Source organism: Pogonomyrmex barbatus, unplaced genomic scaffold, assembly GCF_055798465.1.
Source record: "Pogonomyrmex barbatus isolate J1 unplaced genomic scaffold, ASM5579846v1 scaffold5, whole genome shotgun sequence".
Taxonomy (NCBI): Eukaryota; Metazoa; Arthropoda; class Insecta; order Hymenoptera; family Formicidae; genus Pogonomyrmex; species Pogonomyrmex barbatus.
The window spans coordinates 1,217,564-1,238,930 of record NW_028297149.1 but is presented as its reverse complement, the minus strand read 5'-3'; the positions used below and the strand labels follow the sequence as shown (position 1 = coordinate 1,238,930).

General features: G+C 38.5%; 1 protein-coding gene across 1 annotated transcript; it reads left to right on the top strand.

Annotated features, from left to right (window-relative positions):
- Positions 1–420: 420 nt before the first annotated feature.
- Positions 421–963, top strand: LOC148935243 (uncharacterized). The gene has a single exon (XM_089081510.1). It carries the CDS (start codon positions 421–423, stop codon positions 961–963), a length of 543 nt encoding a protein of 180 aa, XP_088937636.1.
- The last annotated feature ends 20,404 nt before the right edge of the window (positions 964–21,367 follow it).

Sequence of the window (21,367 nt, the reverse complement as noted above, 5' to 3'; positions counted from 1 at the left end):
TTCCGGGAGGGCCGATCCACGATTGATGCGATTCAGCGCGTTCGGACCCTCTCGGACCAAATCGTTGGTGGGGGGAGGGGGTGGCGGTGGCGGTGTCCTTGGACATCGTCAACGCATTTAACTCCCTCCCCTGGGAAAGGATTGGAGAGGCGATGAATTATCATCGCCTTCCGCCATATATGAAGGAGGTCATCTGGGGCTACTTCAGGGACAGGACGATCGGATTCTGCGACAAAGCGGGACTCGATCGTGGGCGGGGATTATACTGCGGGGTCCCGCAGGGGTCGGTGCTTGGGCCGCTCCTGTGGAACCTGGTATATGATAGGTGCTTCGCACGGCGCTCCTCACTGGCTGCCACGTTGTGTGTTACGCGGATGATACGTTGGTGGTGGCTGGGGGGGGATGACTGGGGCGCTGATCATGGCCAATATGGTTGTGGCTAGCGTCGCAAGAGCGATCGCGGCGATGGGGCTGAAGGTGGCGCCCCACAAAACGGAAGCAATATTTCTGTATAAGAGAAGGCGTGGAGTGCCGCCTCCGGCATTCGTGCGGATAGGGTCGGCCCGCGTTAGGGTGGGACCGAACCTAAAATATCTCGGTTTCACCCTGGATAGACATTGGGAGTTCAAGACTCATTTTAGGTCTCTGACCCCCAGATTGGGTAGGATGATGAACGCGTTGTGTCGTCTCCTACCCAACCTCAGTGGTCCGGGCGCCGCTGTGCGGCGCCTATATGTGAACACCGTCCTGTCGGTGCTCCTGTATGAGGCACCGGTTTGGGCGACCGCAATGGCGGCCAGCCGCCGCATAAAGGCGGTAGCAAACGCGATTCAGCGCCGTATGGCCGCCGGGGTCGCCCGTGCATATAGGACGGTGTCACACGCGGCGATCACGATCCTCGCTGGAGTCTCTCCTGTGGATTTCATGGCTCTGGAGCGCGCTATCGGCGCACCAGGGCGCTGAGGGGGGAAGGGATAGTCCGAGGGCTGTGATAAAGATTAGGAGAGAGGAACGCGCTCAGGTCATGCTGCAATGGCAGCAGAGGTTGGAGGATCCGGGCGCATTTGGCCGCTGGATCACCGAGGCCATCCGGCCTCTTCTCACAGAGTGGGTGGGAAGGGGTCACGGCGGGCTGACCTTTAGGTTGACGCAGGTGCTCTCCGGACACGTATGTTTCGGGGAGTACCTGTGCCGAATTGAGAAATAGGTTGCCGAAGTATGTCGGCATTGTGGGGCGGTCCGGGACACGACGCGGCACACGCTGGAGGCTTGTCCGGCGTGGGCCGAGGAGCGCCGTGCCCTGGCCGCGGTTATGGGGGATGACCTCTCCCTCCGGTCTCTGATTGAGGGGATGCTGGAGAGGGAGGATAAGTGGAGGGCGGTCTCCTTCTTCTGCGAGGCAGTGATGCGGCGGGAGGAGAAGGCCGAAAGAGTGAGAAGGGGTGAGTATCTGGCCCCCGCACAACGCGGGGCCCCGGGGGCTCGCCCCAGAAATATCAGGAGGCGGCTGCTGACGCACCTAAGGGCGCAGTAGCCGTGAGTGGAGGGGAGTTGGGGCGGCACCTGCCTGCCTGCTCTCCCCCCCTGAGTGGTTCCCAATGATAGGAGTGAGATCTCTCCGGGTGATGGGGGTGGCGCCTTAGGGGCCCATGGGCCCGGGCGCTGCCCCCTCTCCTTGTTCGCGGCCCCGTGCATTGCGCTGGGTAGCGGGAAGACCCAGCCGGGGGGGGGCCTTCTTTCGGGGGACCTCCTCCCCCGGCAGAGTTGGCACCCTTGGAGGGAAATTGGGGCTGGGGCTGGTCACGGCTGGCCCTGGTTACCTCCTCTTCGGGGATGCGCTGGTCCCGGGGCGGTGTTTTCGCGCCGCGCTGCCACCGGGACCGCGTGGGACACGGCCGGGGGTTTGGGCGTGGGAGCCGTGAGGTCGCCACCGCCTGTTCCCGCGGACGGGAACGGGGAGGAGTCTCGAGTCTCGCCTCGAGACTTCTCCCCTAAGTAGGGATAAAGGTCCCAACAGTGGGTGCCCGCAGCCTTCAGCGGATGCGGATAAGGGCGTGAGGGTGCCCATGAAGAAATGCCGCTGGTAGTACCGTGGGCTCCCCCGCAAAATGCCCAAGTAGGCACACACCGGATTTTTTTAGTGGGTATGGAGTGACCACAGCATGGTGGCACCGAGTTCCATACTCCCCCCGGAGCTCGGGACGCTCTGGGGGGGAGGTGCGTAAAGCATTTTTCCCGATCTATCAAAAAAAAGTACTACAATAGTATATGCTTTGAAAGACTTTTGTGAAAATTTCAGCCATTTTGGACGCTCAGTTGTTGTTTGACAGTCGTTTGTGTCAGTCGATGTCAGTGTTTTTGTAAAAATGGAAAAAATTGAATATCGTGCCGTGATTAAATTCTTACATTTGAAAAGCAATACGCCTGCGCAAATTAAAATCGAGTTGGACGCTGTTTACGAGGACTCTGCCCCATCATTTGCCACCGTAAAAAGATGGGCAGCTGAATTTAAACGTGGTCGTACCAGCTTGGCTGATGAGCGTTCGAGATGGCAAAAACTGCGACCAGTGCTGATAACATCGAAAATGTTCACCAAATGGTACTGGACGACCGTCGAAGGTTAGAGAGATAGCAGAGGCTATGGGCATATCGAAAGAACGCGTTTGTCATATATTGACTGAAGAATTGGATATGCGCAGCTATCCGCGCGTTGAGTGCCGCGCTTGCTCACTTTGGACCAAAAACGAATTCGAATGAACATTTCCAAGGCCCTGTTGGAACGAAACGATTTTTTGCGTCGATTCATAACTGTAGATGAAACTTGGATTCACCACTACACTCCAGAGACAAAAGAACAGTCAAAACAGTGGACTGGGTGAACCTGCTCCGAAAAAGGTGAAGACGGTTCCATCAGCTGGGAAGGTAATGGTGACTGTTTTTTGGGATAGTCGGAATTGTGTGTATCGACTATCTTGAAAAAGGTAAAACAATAACGGGAGCGTATTACGCATCCTTTACTTGATAAGCTGAAGGCAGAAATTGCAAAAAACGGCCGCATTTAAAGAAGAAGAAAGTGCTGTTCCACGTATCGACGTGTTAAGAAAGAAGCGCCGATAATCTGACTGCTGTGAACAAACTACAAAGATAATAAAAGTTATAAACAAATAGATAAACAAATAAATAAACAAGCGATTCAGTTACAAACATATGACAACGCTCTGATTTTTGGACAAAGGGACAAAGAAATTGTTGATGATATATAATAGATCATTGGATGCATGGAATCATAATAGATGGAAGTCTAATATGAGAGAAAGTCATTGCATACAAAAAAAAACATGAAGTGTCGCATGTATTGATTAACACTTATAACGGTATTTACTTCTGTCTGCTAATTACTCATTTGTGGAAAGTATTGATAAGACTAGGTCAGTTATGAGTATATTATAATAATGAGGTGTGTATATACATAATTTTTTGAATTTTTTTTTATATAGTGAGGATACTACTAGAGAGAGACAAGAAACTTTACAATGAGCTTTTTATTGAGAAAAATCGTGACATGCAATCATTATGAACACTGTGTGTGCTGAATTAATAAATGACGAGATGTGCAGTTGTCGACCAATTGAAGAGTTAACGAATTCTCCGTTCTCCACGGAACGTGACGGCCTATCCACTGATGAACGTGACGGATTATTTTTTAAGAAGACATTACTACATCCCGAATCTCCACAATTTTGTGAAGAAACGCAATCTCCGATTCCCCCACTTCTCGATTTCTCTCAAAAAATTTCTGGAGACATGCATATGCTACCATTACAAAGGAAGTGCGTACAATATATCATTGTGGCAAAGAACATGGCAATGGATATCGCTGACTCTATGATAGAAATTTCTAAAGAAGCTGAACGAGCGTGTTATAGCGGCCAAGAAAAAGACAAAGAATCGGAGGTGTTCAATTGCATAGAGCATTTCGCGACTACTATGACTATTATATTGGCCATGTTCAAATAGAAAAATAAAAAAGAGAGCACGTCGATATCAATTAATTAATCAATTAATTAATTAATCAATCAATTAATCAATTAATCAATTATTAAATATTTAGTTGTATCAAACAAATCATGTAAAAAATGAATAAAAAAAGTTTTTTAAATCGTGATGCAATTTCTTTGTCATGTGCATGACCGACACACTGACCTACATTCCTGCCCGACGCGCGATAAGTCACCTCGGCAAGATAAACTTCTCGTGGCGCTAAGAAGCGGTACGTCGATCGTTAAAATATTATCAACGCAATAGAAAGGAATAAAAAAACATAATTCGTATATCATATTTATTTATTTTATTCATTATCTGACTATCAATTAAACAATTTAAATACATTTTGTAAAACGCAATTTAAATACATTTTGTAAAATTAGTATAGTGATATCCGCATAGTATTATCAACATTCAGATTGTTCAGAGAATCTACGCATCCAGAATCTCGATGTACGCACTCTCGCTCATCATCCAGAAGCAAATTTTATAACCATTGTCGTTTCTCGTGTTCCTTGACATATACGAGCATCGTCGTCGTCGTCGTCGTCGTCGTCGTCGTCGTCGTCGTCGTCGTCGTCGTCGTCGTCGTCGTCGTCGTCGTCTTTCGTTCCGTGCACAGCCTTTGTAATCAAACTCTTAGCTTTGCTATATGGCTTTCGTTCCGTCGTCCCATCGCAGTCTATGGTGATGACGTATCCAGCATGCGCGAGACTTGTCGGCACTTGCGAGGAAATGCCATGATATAGGGCTTGCAAAAATGTAGTGAGAAAAAACGGTCCGTTCTCTGCTTGCTCGAAAGCAGCAAACTCCTTTACGACAAACTGTTCTCCAACGAGGAAACCTTGCAGGTCTACGAACGTTGGCACGACCATAAGTAATTTTTCGAGACTGCGGTCGATTTCGATGTATCGTAGATTTTATTATCTCTCTCTTATAAGCCAGCGATGCTCTTAGGTGCTCTTGCGTACAACATTGGTCAACGGATCGTACTGAACCACGCAATCATGTTGTTGTACCCCCGGATGGGCTACAACGATAATATTAGAGATAGTCGGGTTCGTTAAGCCTAAGGAGTTTGGACTCCGAGCAGGATCAAAAGAATAGAAGGAAATTTTCTTGAATTCACTAACACACTTTCTTTATTTTTACTGGTTTATTTAATAATTGCACACTTTCTTGAATTTAGTATTGCTTATTTTATTTTTTTCACACACGGTTAAACGTCGGCGGGCGGCTCGGCGCGTATCGCGTTACTCTGGCGGCCGACGACCGAGTATGTCACCTGAGATGCTGATAATGAACTTCGCCGCGCTCTTGTAATATCTTGCGCGATAATTATAATATATAACGATTCCGAACGACACGTTATGCTTGATTCTTGACTCTTGACTCTTGACTCTCCAGCGACTCCACCTTGTGTAACTAGTTATATAGTCTGATCGATGCCCGATCAGCATTCTGATCGATTGCGTCGATCGGTTGCGTGATATTGATTAATCAATATTACGCTCGGTTTGATCATCAAATTTAGGAATTTGCTGATAGGCTTTTTCGCAATGTTCTCGCGTAATATATTTCTTATAATCTTTCGAAAGACTGGTCACAATTTCGGCGGTCACACATTTGTGTTGTCTTTCGAAATACTTTTCGAGATTCATGCGACCTAATTTTGTTGCCATGCGGACTACTTTTATTATTGGTTATTATTTTATTATTGATTGTAGATCTAGCTACAACAATGTATAATGAGATAGTACGCGGTGATATTCATCGGTACGTTCTCCTTAGTCTCAAATTCTAATCTCACGTCTACGATTGCGCTCTTGACCGATTCGTTTTATCGAGAACAATCGATGATTACGATGGACCGTTATGTAGAAAAGACGTGACAGTGAGACTCGGCTCGAGATACTCGTGTCCGTAGTAACTCTTGCAGAAACGCGCGTACGTTTCGTACAATACGGACCATCTGTTTTTGTCGAAATCCAGATTCATATCGTATTGTATGGATAACATTCTGAGTTCAGATAGAGTTTCATGTTGGTCAAGTCGCAGTCGTCGAATCGGCTCGTGTCCTCAGTCATGACGTTTTTTCGACCTGTTTGCAAAGCGAAGACGTATCGCGGCTTCTCGAGTAGCGGTCTTGATGGCCCACGAATGCTTGGCTGTAACAGCAGAAATTCGTACAGATCCCACAAGCGAAAAGCCATGCTCAAATATCGTCCGCTCTCCAAAGTGCGCAGCATCGATAGTTTTTTTATCTTGCTCAATAACACGTGCGGCATTGTATCTTGAATAAGCCGACCACGGGATCCAATGCCGAATTTCCCATCAGGCAATTGTTGTCGCTACGCCATCCATCCGCGTTAGTACGCGCATCCCAGCCGACATTCTTCAGAATCACGCTTCTGTCGGATGACGTTACGTAGTGTTTGAGCGTGCTAATTATGCCCACGTTTCTGTTACGATCAATCTCCACACCATCAAGCTCATATCGAATCTCATCGAACATGAATGTGACAAAATTATTTCCCAATCACATCAGATCCGTCGATAACTTTGTTCTTCGTTAGTTTTTCCTCGACATATAAAAAGTTTTCGTACGGCAATATGTACAGATCCTGTTACTGTATGGGTATTCTTATCTCATGGCTGTACCCGAACGTTATATTGGCAAACGGGTTGTACTCATGAGTCTCAATCTTGATGATGCGATCATCGAAGATTGGCTCGTTTTTGATGTTTAGGATATCAGTCATCTCACAAGTTGTGCACCGCGAATCCTAAAACTTGTAAAAATTTAACGACGTATTGGGTTTTTTCTTCTTCTTGATGCAGCCGGATGAGCGAGTATTGTCGATCAATGTTTTCTTTGTAAATGTGTTATCTTTCTGCGTATGCTTCGCTTCGTTCAACACGAGTATCTCAAATGTCACGCTCGCGTTATCGCTGTCGCCGTTATACGTGCAATTTGATAGTAATCTCCTTTGAAATCGAGCAATCGTCTGTTCTGGTAAACAATGCGTATCGTTAGCTCCGTAATGCTCCATATGATGACTGGCAAGTAAATGATCTGCATCGGCCTTTCCGATATCTTATATCCTAGCGGCACATTCGGCGAAAATTCGTGTATCGTGTGCATACTTTTGTTATTGCTGTACGCGCCCGCGGTCACGTTGCACTTCTACACGGATAATGTTTACATTCATTATGTTGATCGACACGATTCATGCCACCTTTGCGATTGCAGTATACGCTTCGAGAAAGCCAGCAGCGATCTAATGTCATCGGGCTTATTAAAGTTTATTCTGTAGGCGCATTTAATCTCACATCTCATCGTGTTGTAATTTGCGTGGAGCACTATCGAGTATTCCCCAATCTCATCATCGCCGCGCGCGGTGTCACCAGCGTTATCATTTGGCGCGTCAGGTCGCAGTCGTTATAATCTCACATCCGTAAAATCTCACGTCTCAAAAATTCATTTATGGCCTGCTTCCAGTTCGTATGACCTCTCGGGAATCGTAATTTCTGCGTCTTTGCCAAAATAAAATGTATTATTCGAAGTGTTTACATAGCTATCGTGTGATAAGTCTCCAAAATTGTTAGACCAAGCTCGTAGTCATCGTCGCTCAAATCTATGGTTAAAAAAAAATTTGCTGCGAGAACGCTGCTCTTCCCGCTCAGTGTAAGCGACATTGGAAAAAGATGTATTGGAAAAAGATGCTGCAACATGTCGTCGTCAGCGACATGTTGCAGCGACATTGGAAAAAGCGTTCAATGAATACTGAGACATCGCGACATTTTGTCGGACTTTATAAATTCACGCGCGTCGACCGTTTGAAGAAACCACGGGCACAGCTGTCCGCAGATGCTCTGATCGTATATCTGATAGGATGTTCGATTGTACTCTATCGTCGTAACACTGTTTCCGAAATATCGCACTAGTTCCTTGGTCGGTCGAAGATTACTGAAACTGTCGAAGTACATGACACGATTGTTTTTCTTTGCGTACGCTACCCAATGAGTACCGAGATCCATCATGTCGTCCAGATTACTGCTCTTCTTTCGACGCGCGCCGTTAATTGGTAACGCGTTACGCATGAAAACACCTCTGAAATAGGGTACGCGCATACGTCTCGCCAGCTGTCCAATTGTACATTGATATACTCGTTATACTCGTAAGTACTTTTATTGTCTCTTTGGAGTTTTTTTTTTCTTTTTTCCCTTTTTCTCTGTTACACTTCCGCGTTTGTATGAAGCGAGATATAATCCTCGTCCGCGCGTTTCCATCGCGCGATTGTGACGTTGCAGTTCCTCGAGCTGACGTCGCGCGGGGCTTTTCTGTCGTTTACCACTTTCGCCACGCTGGCCGTTCCGCCGATCAAGGACCCGAGTGCGCTCAAAATTGGCAGAATCGGTAATACGCCACCTCGTTTCGCCGTTGGAAGTATTCGTTTCTTTTTTTTTGCCGGCTTTTTTCTTCGCTTTCATACCCATGCCGATCTTGGTCTTAGCTTTTATCGCTGTCCAAACAGTTGCAGCTTTCTCGCTCAGAGTCGAATTTCTCGCGATGACGCGTCCTAGGGCTTTATCGGCGAGTACCTTGTCCGCCGTGTGTTTCTCGACGAGATTGTTGTTCTGAGAATACGCAATGTCGTGTTCACGGCACGCCGTGTCCAGTGGATTTATGCCCGTTTCATCTCTGGCTATCTGGCTTCTTCAGCCGAGTACCCGGGCCACAAAACTGATAGTCGAGGATATGTAACTCGAAAAAAAGCGCGTTTATCGCTTGATTGAGTAGATCCAACTCAGCCTTCGTTTGACGCTGCTGCTGACATACGCTACAATCCTTTATCTTCGGTGCGGGACCGTCGATGTGCGTGCGTTGTCACGGTTGGTTATAATGCTCGACACAGCGATAGATTCGAACCTCCAAATCCGTTTTTATATGCTCCGGAAGCTTGTCTCACACGTGGTCGATATAGCCGCCGCACACGCGTAACAGTATGACCCGAGATATATACCTTCGATATATATTGCAACTGCTCAGCGCTCAAGTTCCGAATATGAGAGGGATGTGACAGCGCGAGATTTTTGCAACTGAGTGATTCGCAGTTTCGTACGCCTATAAATAGACGCGTTCGATCAAAGTCTAGATAACACAGTGCAAACATGAAATTCGTACGACAGCCGCTGATGATACGCATCGCGAACTGCGACGAGAAAGTACGAATGATGGGGGACATCGCGACGGAGCGCAAGCACGGTGAAATGCTAGTGAAGTACTATACGCGCCATCATTTGCGAACCGTCGAATTGTGGTAAACCAACTTTCTCGTAAGCTTGCTCGAGAGTTCACACGGTGTACATTTCGAGAACGTGTACGTATACTCGAAATCGTTGCAATAACCAAAATATCGATATCTCGAAACTTTGTTGACATCGATCGACGAAATTGACTACGTTCTCTAACAACAGTGCTGTCATTCCACCAAACGAGGCACGTTCTAATTCGAGTTTTGTCTTCGACATTGCGTGCGATAAGCAAAATGCGATAAGAGAATACTTCTCGATGGGCCGGCACTCGAACGTCGATTGCTTCTATCTCTGCCAGACGTACGCAATGATACCTAAACATCTGATACGCGACAATGCGAACTCGCTGATCCTATACAAACAGGATGGTACCAACTTGAAACATGTTTACAACGATCATGTAAATACCGACATGTCGTACGATGAATTCTGTGCGTTATGCCGCGATTGGCAGTGCGAGTACGGATTTCTAATGATAGATAAGGACAGTCTGCTTATCAAGGCGATACAGAAAAGAATTTAACACGTTCGCGTTACGACCATAACGGAATTAGTCGACGCCAATACGTCAAGCAGGCAACATGGATAACACCAAAGATCGCGAAAAAATAGCGAAACAGATTGCGAAAATGAGCGATTCGATTCGTAAAAAATATTGCGCTTTGAAAACTGGTAAAATAGCTAAAGATGTAGCGTTGGAGAGACGCTTCAAGCCCATCGTCGAACCTCCAAACAGATTGTTGAAAACATCGAGGAATCTCAACTGATTAAAAAAGAAACCAATGCAAAGGATATCGGTATTAAGAAAGAGAAACGTGAAGATAGCGATGACGGCGATGATAACATTATAACTAACAGGTATTCGTATTGGAGATGTTGGATGATTGAAATTAACACCGCCTAAAAAGCAACATACCAAACAATTGGACGCCACGTCAGATTCATTCACGTACGAATCTACATCGAAAAAACTATCGAAAGAACCGCCGAAAGAATTATCTAAGGAACCATCGAAAATATCGTTGTTTGTGCGAAACGAAAATGTTTTTGAGGAAAACAACCATCAAACAGACTCTGCAAACACAAAGAGGAAACCGCGAGGTACTTCATGGTCAGCTAGAACCGTTGGGACGAAAGTACGTGAGCCTTCTTCTTGGTGACGACATAGATAAAGCAATCGATAATGTGTACGGTGTCTACAAAAGTGGTACGATGTTCGGTGACAAAAAGTTTGACGTTGACAAAGATGATTCCATAATCATAGACAATGTGAGATACAATGGTACATCAGAATTATACGAATTGATCTTCAAGAGATTTTCCGATGAAGCTATATTCACCGAAGATGATAAACAAACGTATAAAAGTATATTGTTAACAACGAATACTCATAGACGTGGCCACAGCGCCTATAATCCCATTACGGACAACAAGGGATACAAATACATTAACATCATCGCTCCGCTCGTATCTACATATAAGAAAAGCGATAAAAAGGGTGCAGGTATTGGCAATATACCATCCGCCATGAAGTAAAACGACAACAAAATCGATTGCATTGGGATGATCCCAACGAACTAGTGGATCGACTCCGATTGCTCGACGCTTCGCACTGAGTAACTGGTAACAACGCTCACAACAACGAAATGTTGTCGATCATCGAGGAACTTCGCGAAGCCGGCATTATTATAAATTAATCGCGTATCGAAACGAGCCAGTCGATTAACATCAGTGAGGAAAAAACAATTTTAAATCGTATATCTTATTTACTATTAAACATCGTCGAAACATGAAATCCGATGGACGTGAAAAAAATGTTAGCTCCGAGAGGCGACAACTCGTTGAGGAACTGCATGGCGAGAAGAAATTTTCCACAAAGACGTGTCATAATTCGGGGATACGACAATCTGTGGCAGGTTGATATCGAGATGCATCCGTACTCGAATTTCAACAGAAGTCATTACTATATATTCATCGTCATCGATGCGTTGAACAAATACGCTTGGGCTGTATCGCTCAAGAGCAAGGTCGGAAGCGAGACAGCTAATGCTATCGCTAAGATAATTCGAGAGAGCGGAAGATGTCTGAGAAACTTGCATATGGGAAAAGAGTTTTACAATGCCGATGCAGAAACTCTTGAAAAAACACAACGTTAATCATTATTCTACGTATACGGTGTTGAAGGCATCGATCATCGAGCGATTCAATCGCACGCTTAAGAACGACATGTGGAAGATGTTTCAACAGCAAGATGTTCAACAGCACTTACAAGTGAGTCAACGCGCTCTCGTCTCGTGTCAGATTACAACGCGCGCAAGCATGGCACTATTTGGCATGCGACCCGCTGACGTAACTCCCGCGATCGCCAAAAGACTCTTAGACGGTGTACAGTGTAAATGTACAGCGATAAAGATCGCAGGTCCAGCAAAATTCAAAGGCTTCGGTGAGCAAGTACAAGATAGTTTTATTAGAAAAAGATTACACGCCAAGTTGGACCGAGGTATTTAAAGTGCAGCATACTAATCTCGTAACCTATCTGCTCGAGGACTATCGCGGAAAAGCCGTCGCTGGAGCGTTCTACGAGCACGAGTTGCATCGCGCGACTCATCCGGACGTGTATCTCGTGGAGAAAGTACTGCGTAGGAAAGGAGACAAAGTTTACGTCAAGTGGTTGGGATTCGATGGATCACACAGTTCGTGGATAAACAAAAGTAGTGTGATTTAATTCATTTTTTATTTTTACAATATATTAAAAATATTAATATGTGTAGTCTATTCTAGTATGCGGGATATTCGTTTTCTCCTAACTCTGCCGAATCTTATATGTTGCAGTAATAATTAACCTCAAATCTTGGTAATATGTAAAGAAGAATTAATTTTCCAGAAGTTATGAAATATATCAGATGTACTATATAATTGTCACTATATCTATATTCATCATTTCATGTAACGGATAATAGTGTAAGTGTTTTACTTAAAAATAGTTATTCAAAAACCTACGTGAAATAGGATAATCGTGGACCACGTTTCGCCCTTAAGCATCGGGGGAGAGGGGGATTTAACAACCTATGTGGAAACGCGATCTTTTTCCCGATAGCACACATAGTCGTTGGCTATTCAGGATGTGCGCTATCAGGAAGAAACGCGTTTTTTTCCCGATAGCACACATTATTTTATTTATATAATAAGTTAACAACAGTACATTGAATATGATCAATTTCAAAATAGCCAATCTGGACGGTAGTCAATCGGGACGGTGGTCAATCGGGACGATGGTCAATCGGGACGGTGGTCAATCGGGACGGTGGTCAATCGGGACGGTGGTCAATCAGGACTGTGGTCAATCGGAATGGTGGTCAATCGGGACGGTGATCAATTACAACAGGGTCATTATCAACGTGATCAATCGCAATGTGACCAATCGCAACGTGGTCAATTGGGACCATGGTCAATATTAACATCAAACAGGACGCTCTCGTATTAAATATAGCATAACAGTATTCGTACAATAATTAAAAAAACTACAACTATTTTTAGCGAAAATTTAATACCTTATTTTCTAACAGCCATTTTGTTTAAAAATTTGTTTAAAAAATCGAACGATTAAAGACTGAATTATACAATATACTATAACAAACTGTTTGAATTTTTTATTTTATAATAGATGAGAAATTAATAGATGTTGACTTCACTTGCTTACTGCAAGACATAACATACAGGCTGATGATTGAAAAAATCAGCGTAAATAATTAATATTTCTTTAAAAAATTTATAAATATTACTCAAAGTGTAATACTATTAGTACTATTAAATAAAGAAAAAGCGGAAATACAAAGATTTTATATAGTCACGAAAAAGCCTATAGAAAAGCGTGTTTTTTTAAGATTTACAGGTAGATTTAACCCTTTAAACCTTTTTAAAAATAAATTTTTAAAAAAACTGTATTACTAAAAAATTAAACGCGTAAACATGTTTTTGATGTATTTTTGTTTCTTGATTGCAAATATGATAATAAAATTTGGCGGTTGGTCAAATCTTGAAAAAAATGGAAAGAAATTTGTATTTTTATTAGCATTTCACAGAGCGCTCGATGCTCGCAACAGTTTTCATCTTATTGTAATCTTTCACTTTACTAAATTAATGAATCTATTATATACTAAAGAATAAATTAAAAAAAAAAATGAGCAAAGACTCCTGCACAAGGCTTGTGTTTATAATCTTTCGCCTTACTAAATTAATGAGTCTATCATATACTAAAGGAAAGATTCAGAAAAAATGAGCAAAGATCTTCGCAAGATTTGTGTTCAAATGACTTATTATTGAATATATTGTTGAATATTTATTTTATATTGTTGATTATTATATATTGTTGATTATTTATTTTACTGCATCTCTAACAGGGCACGAGACTCCGGCTTATTTTCTATATTTTATATGATCTACATTATTATGTTATAATGTGGGGAGCTTTGCCCCCTCCAACCCTCTCATCAGAGGGCTTCACCCTCTGGACGCTTAATCAATGTGATCTTGCCATGCTTTCGAAGCGAGGTCCTAATTATCGACAATATGAAAAAACTCGTAAAGACGCATGTTGACAATACAATCGACACACGACTAGTATCTAATAAATAAGATTAACGATACATCCAAAATATAAATACTATCTTGAAAATAACTCTAATTATACATACACATATATATATATATATATATATATATATATATATATATATACACACAGTGTCCCAAAACTCCTGCATTTGAAGTACACTACGTGATTCTTTATGCTAAAAGAAACAACTTTTTCCTTTAGCAAAATTGCGTGCGACGAGTAGTTTTTATAGTGGATTAGATTAAAAGTAACGAATGAGCGCATAGCGGTCAAGGCTGGCGCGCGTTCCTCAGGCCGGCGCGGAGTAGTACTTAATTTTTTACTTTGATTTTGTTTCTTTTAGCATAAAAAAAAATCACGTACTCCACGTACCCCATGCGGGAATTTTGGGACACCTTGTATACAGTATATAACATATATAAGGTGTTCTATAAAAAAAATAATGATATTTGGAAAATAAGTTTTAAAATATAATACATACATCTCAAAAATCGAGACGCAAAATATGAAACCGCCGATTAATTTATATGGAAAAGTTGTTCAGTCATCTCTATAACATATCCTCATCTCTATAATATATCTCAAGATCAACGTCATTGAAGCTGTATCCGCTAATGTAAATAAATACCATATTTTTTATTATTTCTTATTCTTACTTAAATTTTATTTAAGATATTGTAGTATTGAAAGAAAATATTTTTTAAATATAAAAAATTATTAAAGTATATTATTAAAATTTAATTTAAGAACTAATTTTTAATTTCTATAGTATTTATCTTTAAAGACATTTAAACATTCAAAATATATTGAATGATTGAAATTTGAAAAAGAACGAGAGTTGAAGAGAGGTTGATGAACAAATAAAAAATGTCCCTCTTATGATCAGTTTCTTAGATGGTCTTTATCTTAATTGATAACGACAGTTAATTCTTTGTAAAATAGAATAAGAAAAATTAGCTGTTATTGTCTCTTTCTCTGTCAATTATGAACCGGTATACTGTCTCTAGATGCAGACAGAATGATTAGTCTACATATATGTATGTTGTTTTATTTGACATAGTATTTTTATTTAATTCGATGAATATAGTCACGTACGATGACTTTATTATATGCAATTGATTGGTAAAGTAGATAGTCAATTAATTATCTTAACAAAAATAGACTGAAAAAAGAAAAGAAATGGATTTATGGCGATCAAAAGAATAGAGTGGAATGTCAAGAAATGCACTCACAATTCAAAGAAGCGAATGTGAACGAGTAAAAGAAAAAGTGAGAAAGGGCGACTAGGAAAAAGAGTGATGCGTGCAGAAGTTAAAAAAAAGGAATAACAAATTTGCCTCATAGAAACACTCGGAGTGTGACATAACTGAGTGTGACATGGTGTTAAGTATATACATCAAAGTGTCAGGAAGTGTCAGGACGCATCTTTTACGACATCTTGGTCAACTTCGGTCCTTTTTGAGATAACGGCGGCGGTGACCACGTTGACAGAAAAGCGTTTGTCTATCGTTTTGTTTGATTTGGTATTCACAGAGATAGCTTTCACTTACGCATCGTACCGAGATTAAACAGATTCGAAAATGTTTCTGTACCCTCGGTGGTTTAGCATGATGCTAAGCCCTTTTTATGATAATGACTATGCCTTTTCGTGAACATGACTTCTTTATATACGTTCTTTTACTAATTTCACACTTCTTTTCTTCTTGTCTTACTTAAATTTCAAGAATTTCATATATTTTAATTTTACATAGTATTTTTCTTTAAAGTAAGACTACAGAAAATTCTTTTTTTATAGTTTAGGATAAATTTTTTAATTATTTATCCATTAAAATTGTTTAAAAATATTTATTAAACAGAATTGTTAAAAATTAATATAACTTTTAGAGTATTATACCATAACAATTATTATTTTTTTATTAATATTTAAGTTCATTTCCAAATTTCATTTAGAAAATTTAAAATAATTGAGTTATGTGCAGCATAAACAATAACTAATTTTATTATGAGTAAGGTCATGATATCGTCTCTGAAGTATATTTCATTAAGTTATTATTTTAGTTTTATAATTTTTTTTATAAAATATAAAAATTCTCATGGATTTTACAATTTATAAATTAAATCTATTTCTTTTAATCTACTGTTACAAAAAATGATCTCTTATCCATATGGAATAATTTTATAATATATGGAATAACTCTTACAATTTCTGTTAAATGTGTCTATAATAGACTTTATGATTCTTGAGTAGGTATCAGGATCACTTCGACATTCCATAAAACCGAGACCATTGTAACATTATTGCTAGATACATCTTGCATCTCATTTCACTCTACGGAATATTAATACGGAAAAATGATCTCATTTCCTTAAAAATCAGTGAATAATGACTCACAAAACATATATATACTCATAATTTATAATTTTATACATAACATGTAGACAGTTTATAAAATATATATTTCAACATGTTTATAATTTTGATGGTTATAGAAGAAGCACACTGAGAATGACTTAACACAGAATCAAAACATTTGTATTTGATTATGTTATTTACATTTTTGATATGATATTTATAAATTTACACAATATTGATATTCAACTAGATTCATATGCTTTTATCTTATCACTTTAAATTTAAAATATTTCACTAATCGATTTCTTAAAATTTTTTTTATCTTTAGTCTTAATATTTTTAACATTGTAAACAATTTTAACATTTAAAATTGTAATAATCATTACATAATCATTACATTAATGTAATAATCATTACATTTATATTTTGGCACTTTTAAGGATATGCTGAACTGATGAGCGAATTCTAACGAGAACGTTCATACAAATGCACATCTAAACATAAATACCGTCATGTACACTCATATATACAGGCACGCATACATACACATGAAATTTTCAGGCAAAATTTTTTTCTTATATACAGCTCCTAGGCACATTTTTAAAAGCATAATAAAACATTTACACATCGGTTCGTAGCTCGCTCTCACGATTTTGCGGGATAGCATCAGTTGGGTTGTCAGGAAGAGAGAGAGAGTTTCGGTAAAGAAATAAAATAGAGAAGATTTTATGTGAGCTATGTACAAATATATTCTTAAAGATTAGACACTTTTATATATTGACTAATTTTACAGTTTTACAGTTTTAGTTTTGATCGCTATTTACAATATGTACACGACTCGATGATTTCGGTTTTAGTCTCGAAATCGTGTTCGTTGTTCGCCGAAAATGTTCGCGAATTCTGAGAATCATATAATAGCTTGACTTCGCGATTTTCTGAGAATTCAGCGCGCCGTGGGATTTCGTCGCATGCGGTGTTTGTCGCGATTGCCGATCAGCTGATAGCCGTCAAAGTCTCGTTGCGTCGAAGTCTTATTTGGGATGAGTTTTCGGGCTGAAGTTGGGACTTAGAATTTGCTGCGGCTCGGAGACAGGAAGCTCCCTGTTCTGTCACTAATAGCGATGGATTTTGCACGCAAGGACCTGCTTGAGAGCCTGCGGGAGCCAAGCTAAGAAGTTTGAGAGAAAACTTGCGTGCTTCGGAGACGGGAGCGATCTGCTCTTGTCTTGCTAGGTAGTACTCTAGGATTGCTTACTGGTATCTGGGCAGGTACTCACGGAGATCAGCACTAAACAGGTTGCTGTCTTGCCGGGAACAGGTGAAAATCGGACTCGTCGGAGTCAATTAATATACCCAAGTCGACCGTAAATAGGGAAGAATCGGGTAACAGATCGGCCGAACTCGGATTCTAGGGCTGAATCCGCCGGGGATGATTTTGCCAAAAGATTTGCGAGATTCACCGAACGAGCTCGACGATTCCGCGCATACGTTCGATGACGCGGTCGATAGCGGCAGTGGCCCAATGCGCGGACTATTATGACACACGCGTTTTCACGTGAATTCTCGCGCTGTTCGGTGGATCTAATTACGAGAGGGGGGGAGGGGGTGACTCAGGCGTTACAATATTGTTCTTCCTTGTAATTCAGTCCCGGGTGAGTATGTGTTATTTATATGTTCAAGGTCTAAACTTTATACACAGCAAAATGTTATCACAAGTCAACCGCAAAAATCAAGAATAAAAATGTAATTTTCTAACTTTTTTTCCTCTTTCATATAAAATATAGACATTCGGATGCGTTAATGTTTATATTTCAATTCTGGAAAAGAATTTTTAATTTTGTATAATTAATGAAAAGATAACCTTATCTGAAAATATCGCGCTCGGTATCTCCAGCATCGCCTTAATTGTATAAATATTTTAAATTATCATATATATTGTTATATAAAAATTGGCACATCCCATAACTGCAATCTGTTTTATATTCACTCAACTTGAAATATGAGACTTTCTTTTATTACATGAACATACTACTGTTTTGAATGATAATATAATAGCGAAAAAATATGATACAATATAATAGAATATACTATGTATATTCTATTGAATTATATGAATATATAATTATATGAATATATAATTATATGAATATATAATATTGAACAATAAGAACGTCACAAATATAGAATATAAAATATCTTATAAATATAGAGTGTCTTACAGTAGGTTCTCCGAATCACGTCCCTATTTGACTTTTGTAAGAGTCTGACGATAATGAGGAAGGTGGTGCGTCGAGACATATAATTTTACGAAAACCGAGAAGTTGAGCGAATCAATGATGCTTCGCGCATAAGTATTAAGATTTGTACAAACATCATCACCGAATGGTGAAAAGTATTATTGTTATCAAGAAGAACATCATTATAATACTTTGCATTGCGTATCTCTTGCCTATTATTAACCACCCCCTTACTTAAATCCGCATGCGTGGATCTAATCCTTACATTCGCACTCGACTTTTCTTATGATTCATTCCACTTCGAACTTCAACCGCATTATATTTAATTTGCTATCTATCTGTGGAAAGAAATCAACCAAAATTATAATTATACCATGCCTGAATCTTTGTGTGCAAATATATTATTATATTAACATCTTGATTTGAAAGATAAAAACATTCTTACATTCTTGCTGACTTACTGAAAATATCTTAAAGTAGAAATATTTTTCGGTAAAAGAATATTTGCAATTGATAGAACAGATTTGTAAAATATAATGAAAACTTGTGTATCTAGAAGTAAAATCTATATAGAAATAAATCCAGAAATAAATTAAAGAACAAAGTGCCTATTCAAAAACAAAACTATAATTCAATTCTAGATGAATGGTTATTTACTTAAAATTTACAGTGTAAGATGAGAATTTTTAATATATTTTAATTATAAGTCCTTTTTATTGTTTACAAATATTATTTTATCAAAAAGTATTTTAATATATTTTGCAAGATTTTATCATATGTTTTCTAATTTTTGATGTCATTAATCCGCGATGAATGGTCAGTAGCCTTAACACTATGTCATTTATAATTAAATTGTTCATGTTAAACGTATTAGTTATTTTTTATTTTCTCTATTAATGTTCGAAAATCTCAACTGTTACATTTAATAATTTAAAAATTTTTCTAAATTGTTAAAATATTTTAAAAATAAAAAAATATATATTAAAAATATATTAGATAATAGTATTAAATATTTTTCTGTTAAATTATTATTTAATTAATTATTGAAAATAATATTTTGTAAGTATATTATAGGAATCCATTATAGGAATCATATGATTATATTAATAAATAAATAATAAATCAATATTGGAATAAATAGCAGCGCTTCTAGAATCTCTCTCTCAACATTGTATTCAACGCAATAAGATTGGCATGCAATGCGCTTTATTACTTTAGAAAATACGAGAGGGGTTGAGATTCTTTTCACAAAGGTAACAAAAGAAAATGATGTCTGTCCGTGAAACGGATACGCGATTGTAATGCTCGACCGCCCTCTTTATATTCCTTCTGTTAAGTATTCTCACTTAGTTGAATGATTCAGACTGATTCGTCGTTCTTGTTGCGTTTCATCAGGGCGACGAATCATGGATAACAGTCGATCAAAGCACAATAATCGAGAAAAACAGGATTAAGTTGGGCGATGTTTTAGTAACACCTGATACTTCGTAATTAGATGTTGACAGTGCATGACAATATAGCAAAGAAAATTAATAGTCATTATTATTTATACAGACAAAGAGAATCACGAACATATATCGGTCGGGCAAGATCTTGAAAGTGCATTTTTTAAATTTAAATAAATTCAATAAATTCTTAAATTTCTTTTTCGTTCGTAACTAGGGACTGTTTATTTACTTATATTTTTACTTACTAATTATTATTTACTATGTAATTGTGATAAGCGTGAATATATTTATATTAAAATTTTTATATCAATATTGTTAATTATGAATATCAGAAATTAATTTAAAAAAGAACAAAACATAAATAATAAAAATACAATACAAAAATACAATACAATACAAAATATAAATAAAAGTATTTATTTGCCATTTGTCCTTCATTAAATAATAAATTTTATAATGCGTAAATAAAAAATTGTTAATCTATATTAAAATATGTTGATTTATAGCTTAAACAAAATAACTATCCTCGCAATTGTCATATATAAATATATTGTCATAAATAAATATAAATATATGACAATATATATAAATATATGACAATAGTATTTGATATAACATGATTATATATGACATGATGATATATGGCATATTTTAATCAAGAAATAATATAAATCTTTGTTTAAAAGAATGGATTCTTATTTGAAAAAATTTATGCTTATGTAAATATAATATATATAATTTATGTTTAATGATCTATTAATAATTTAATATGTAATTAATATTGTTATATATCTCGTATTTTATATTATACTGTTTCCTGTAATTCATTATTTCAAATATTTAATTACAATGACAAAATTTTCTATAAACGCAGATGTACAAAAATATATATGATACACAGATTTAAAGCTTTGACTTACTGCAATCATTTTGAATTATGACATCAAAAGCAGGAAAATAAATAATGAAAATATTTATAAAATACATTAAAATAGAAATATTCTTCAATAAAATAACATTTATAATCAATGGAACAAACGTAAAATATGCTGAAAACTTTCTTTTTGTTTCGTTAATCAATAAATAATAATAAATAATAATATAACTAGCATTGAATTGTAGTTCTATTTTCTGTTGTTAGGCATAATTTTTAAAAGGAAAAGTTTCGATATATCTTATCTGCTTTATCAAGGACAAATGTTATTTTATCCAAAAATGTTTTTATTTTAATGTATTTTGCAAGAATTTTTACGTATTTTTTTCATTTTTGATGCTATAAGACAAGATTTGATATCACGTTTGCAATGAATCAACAGGAGCCTTAAAACAATTACAAATTATAAAATTAATT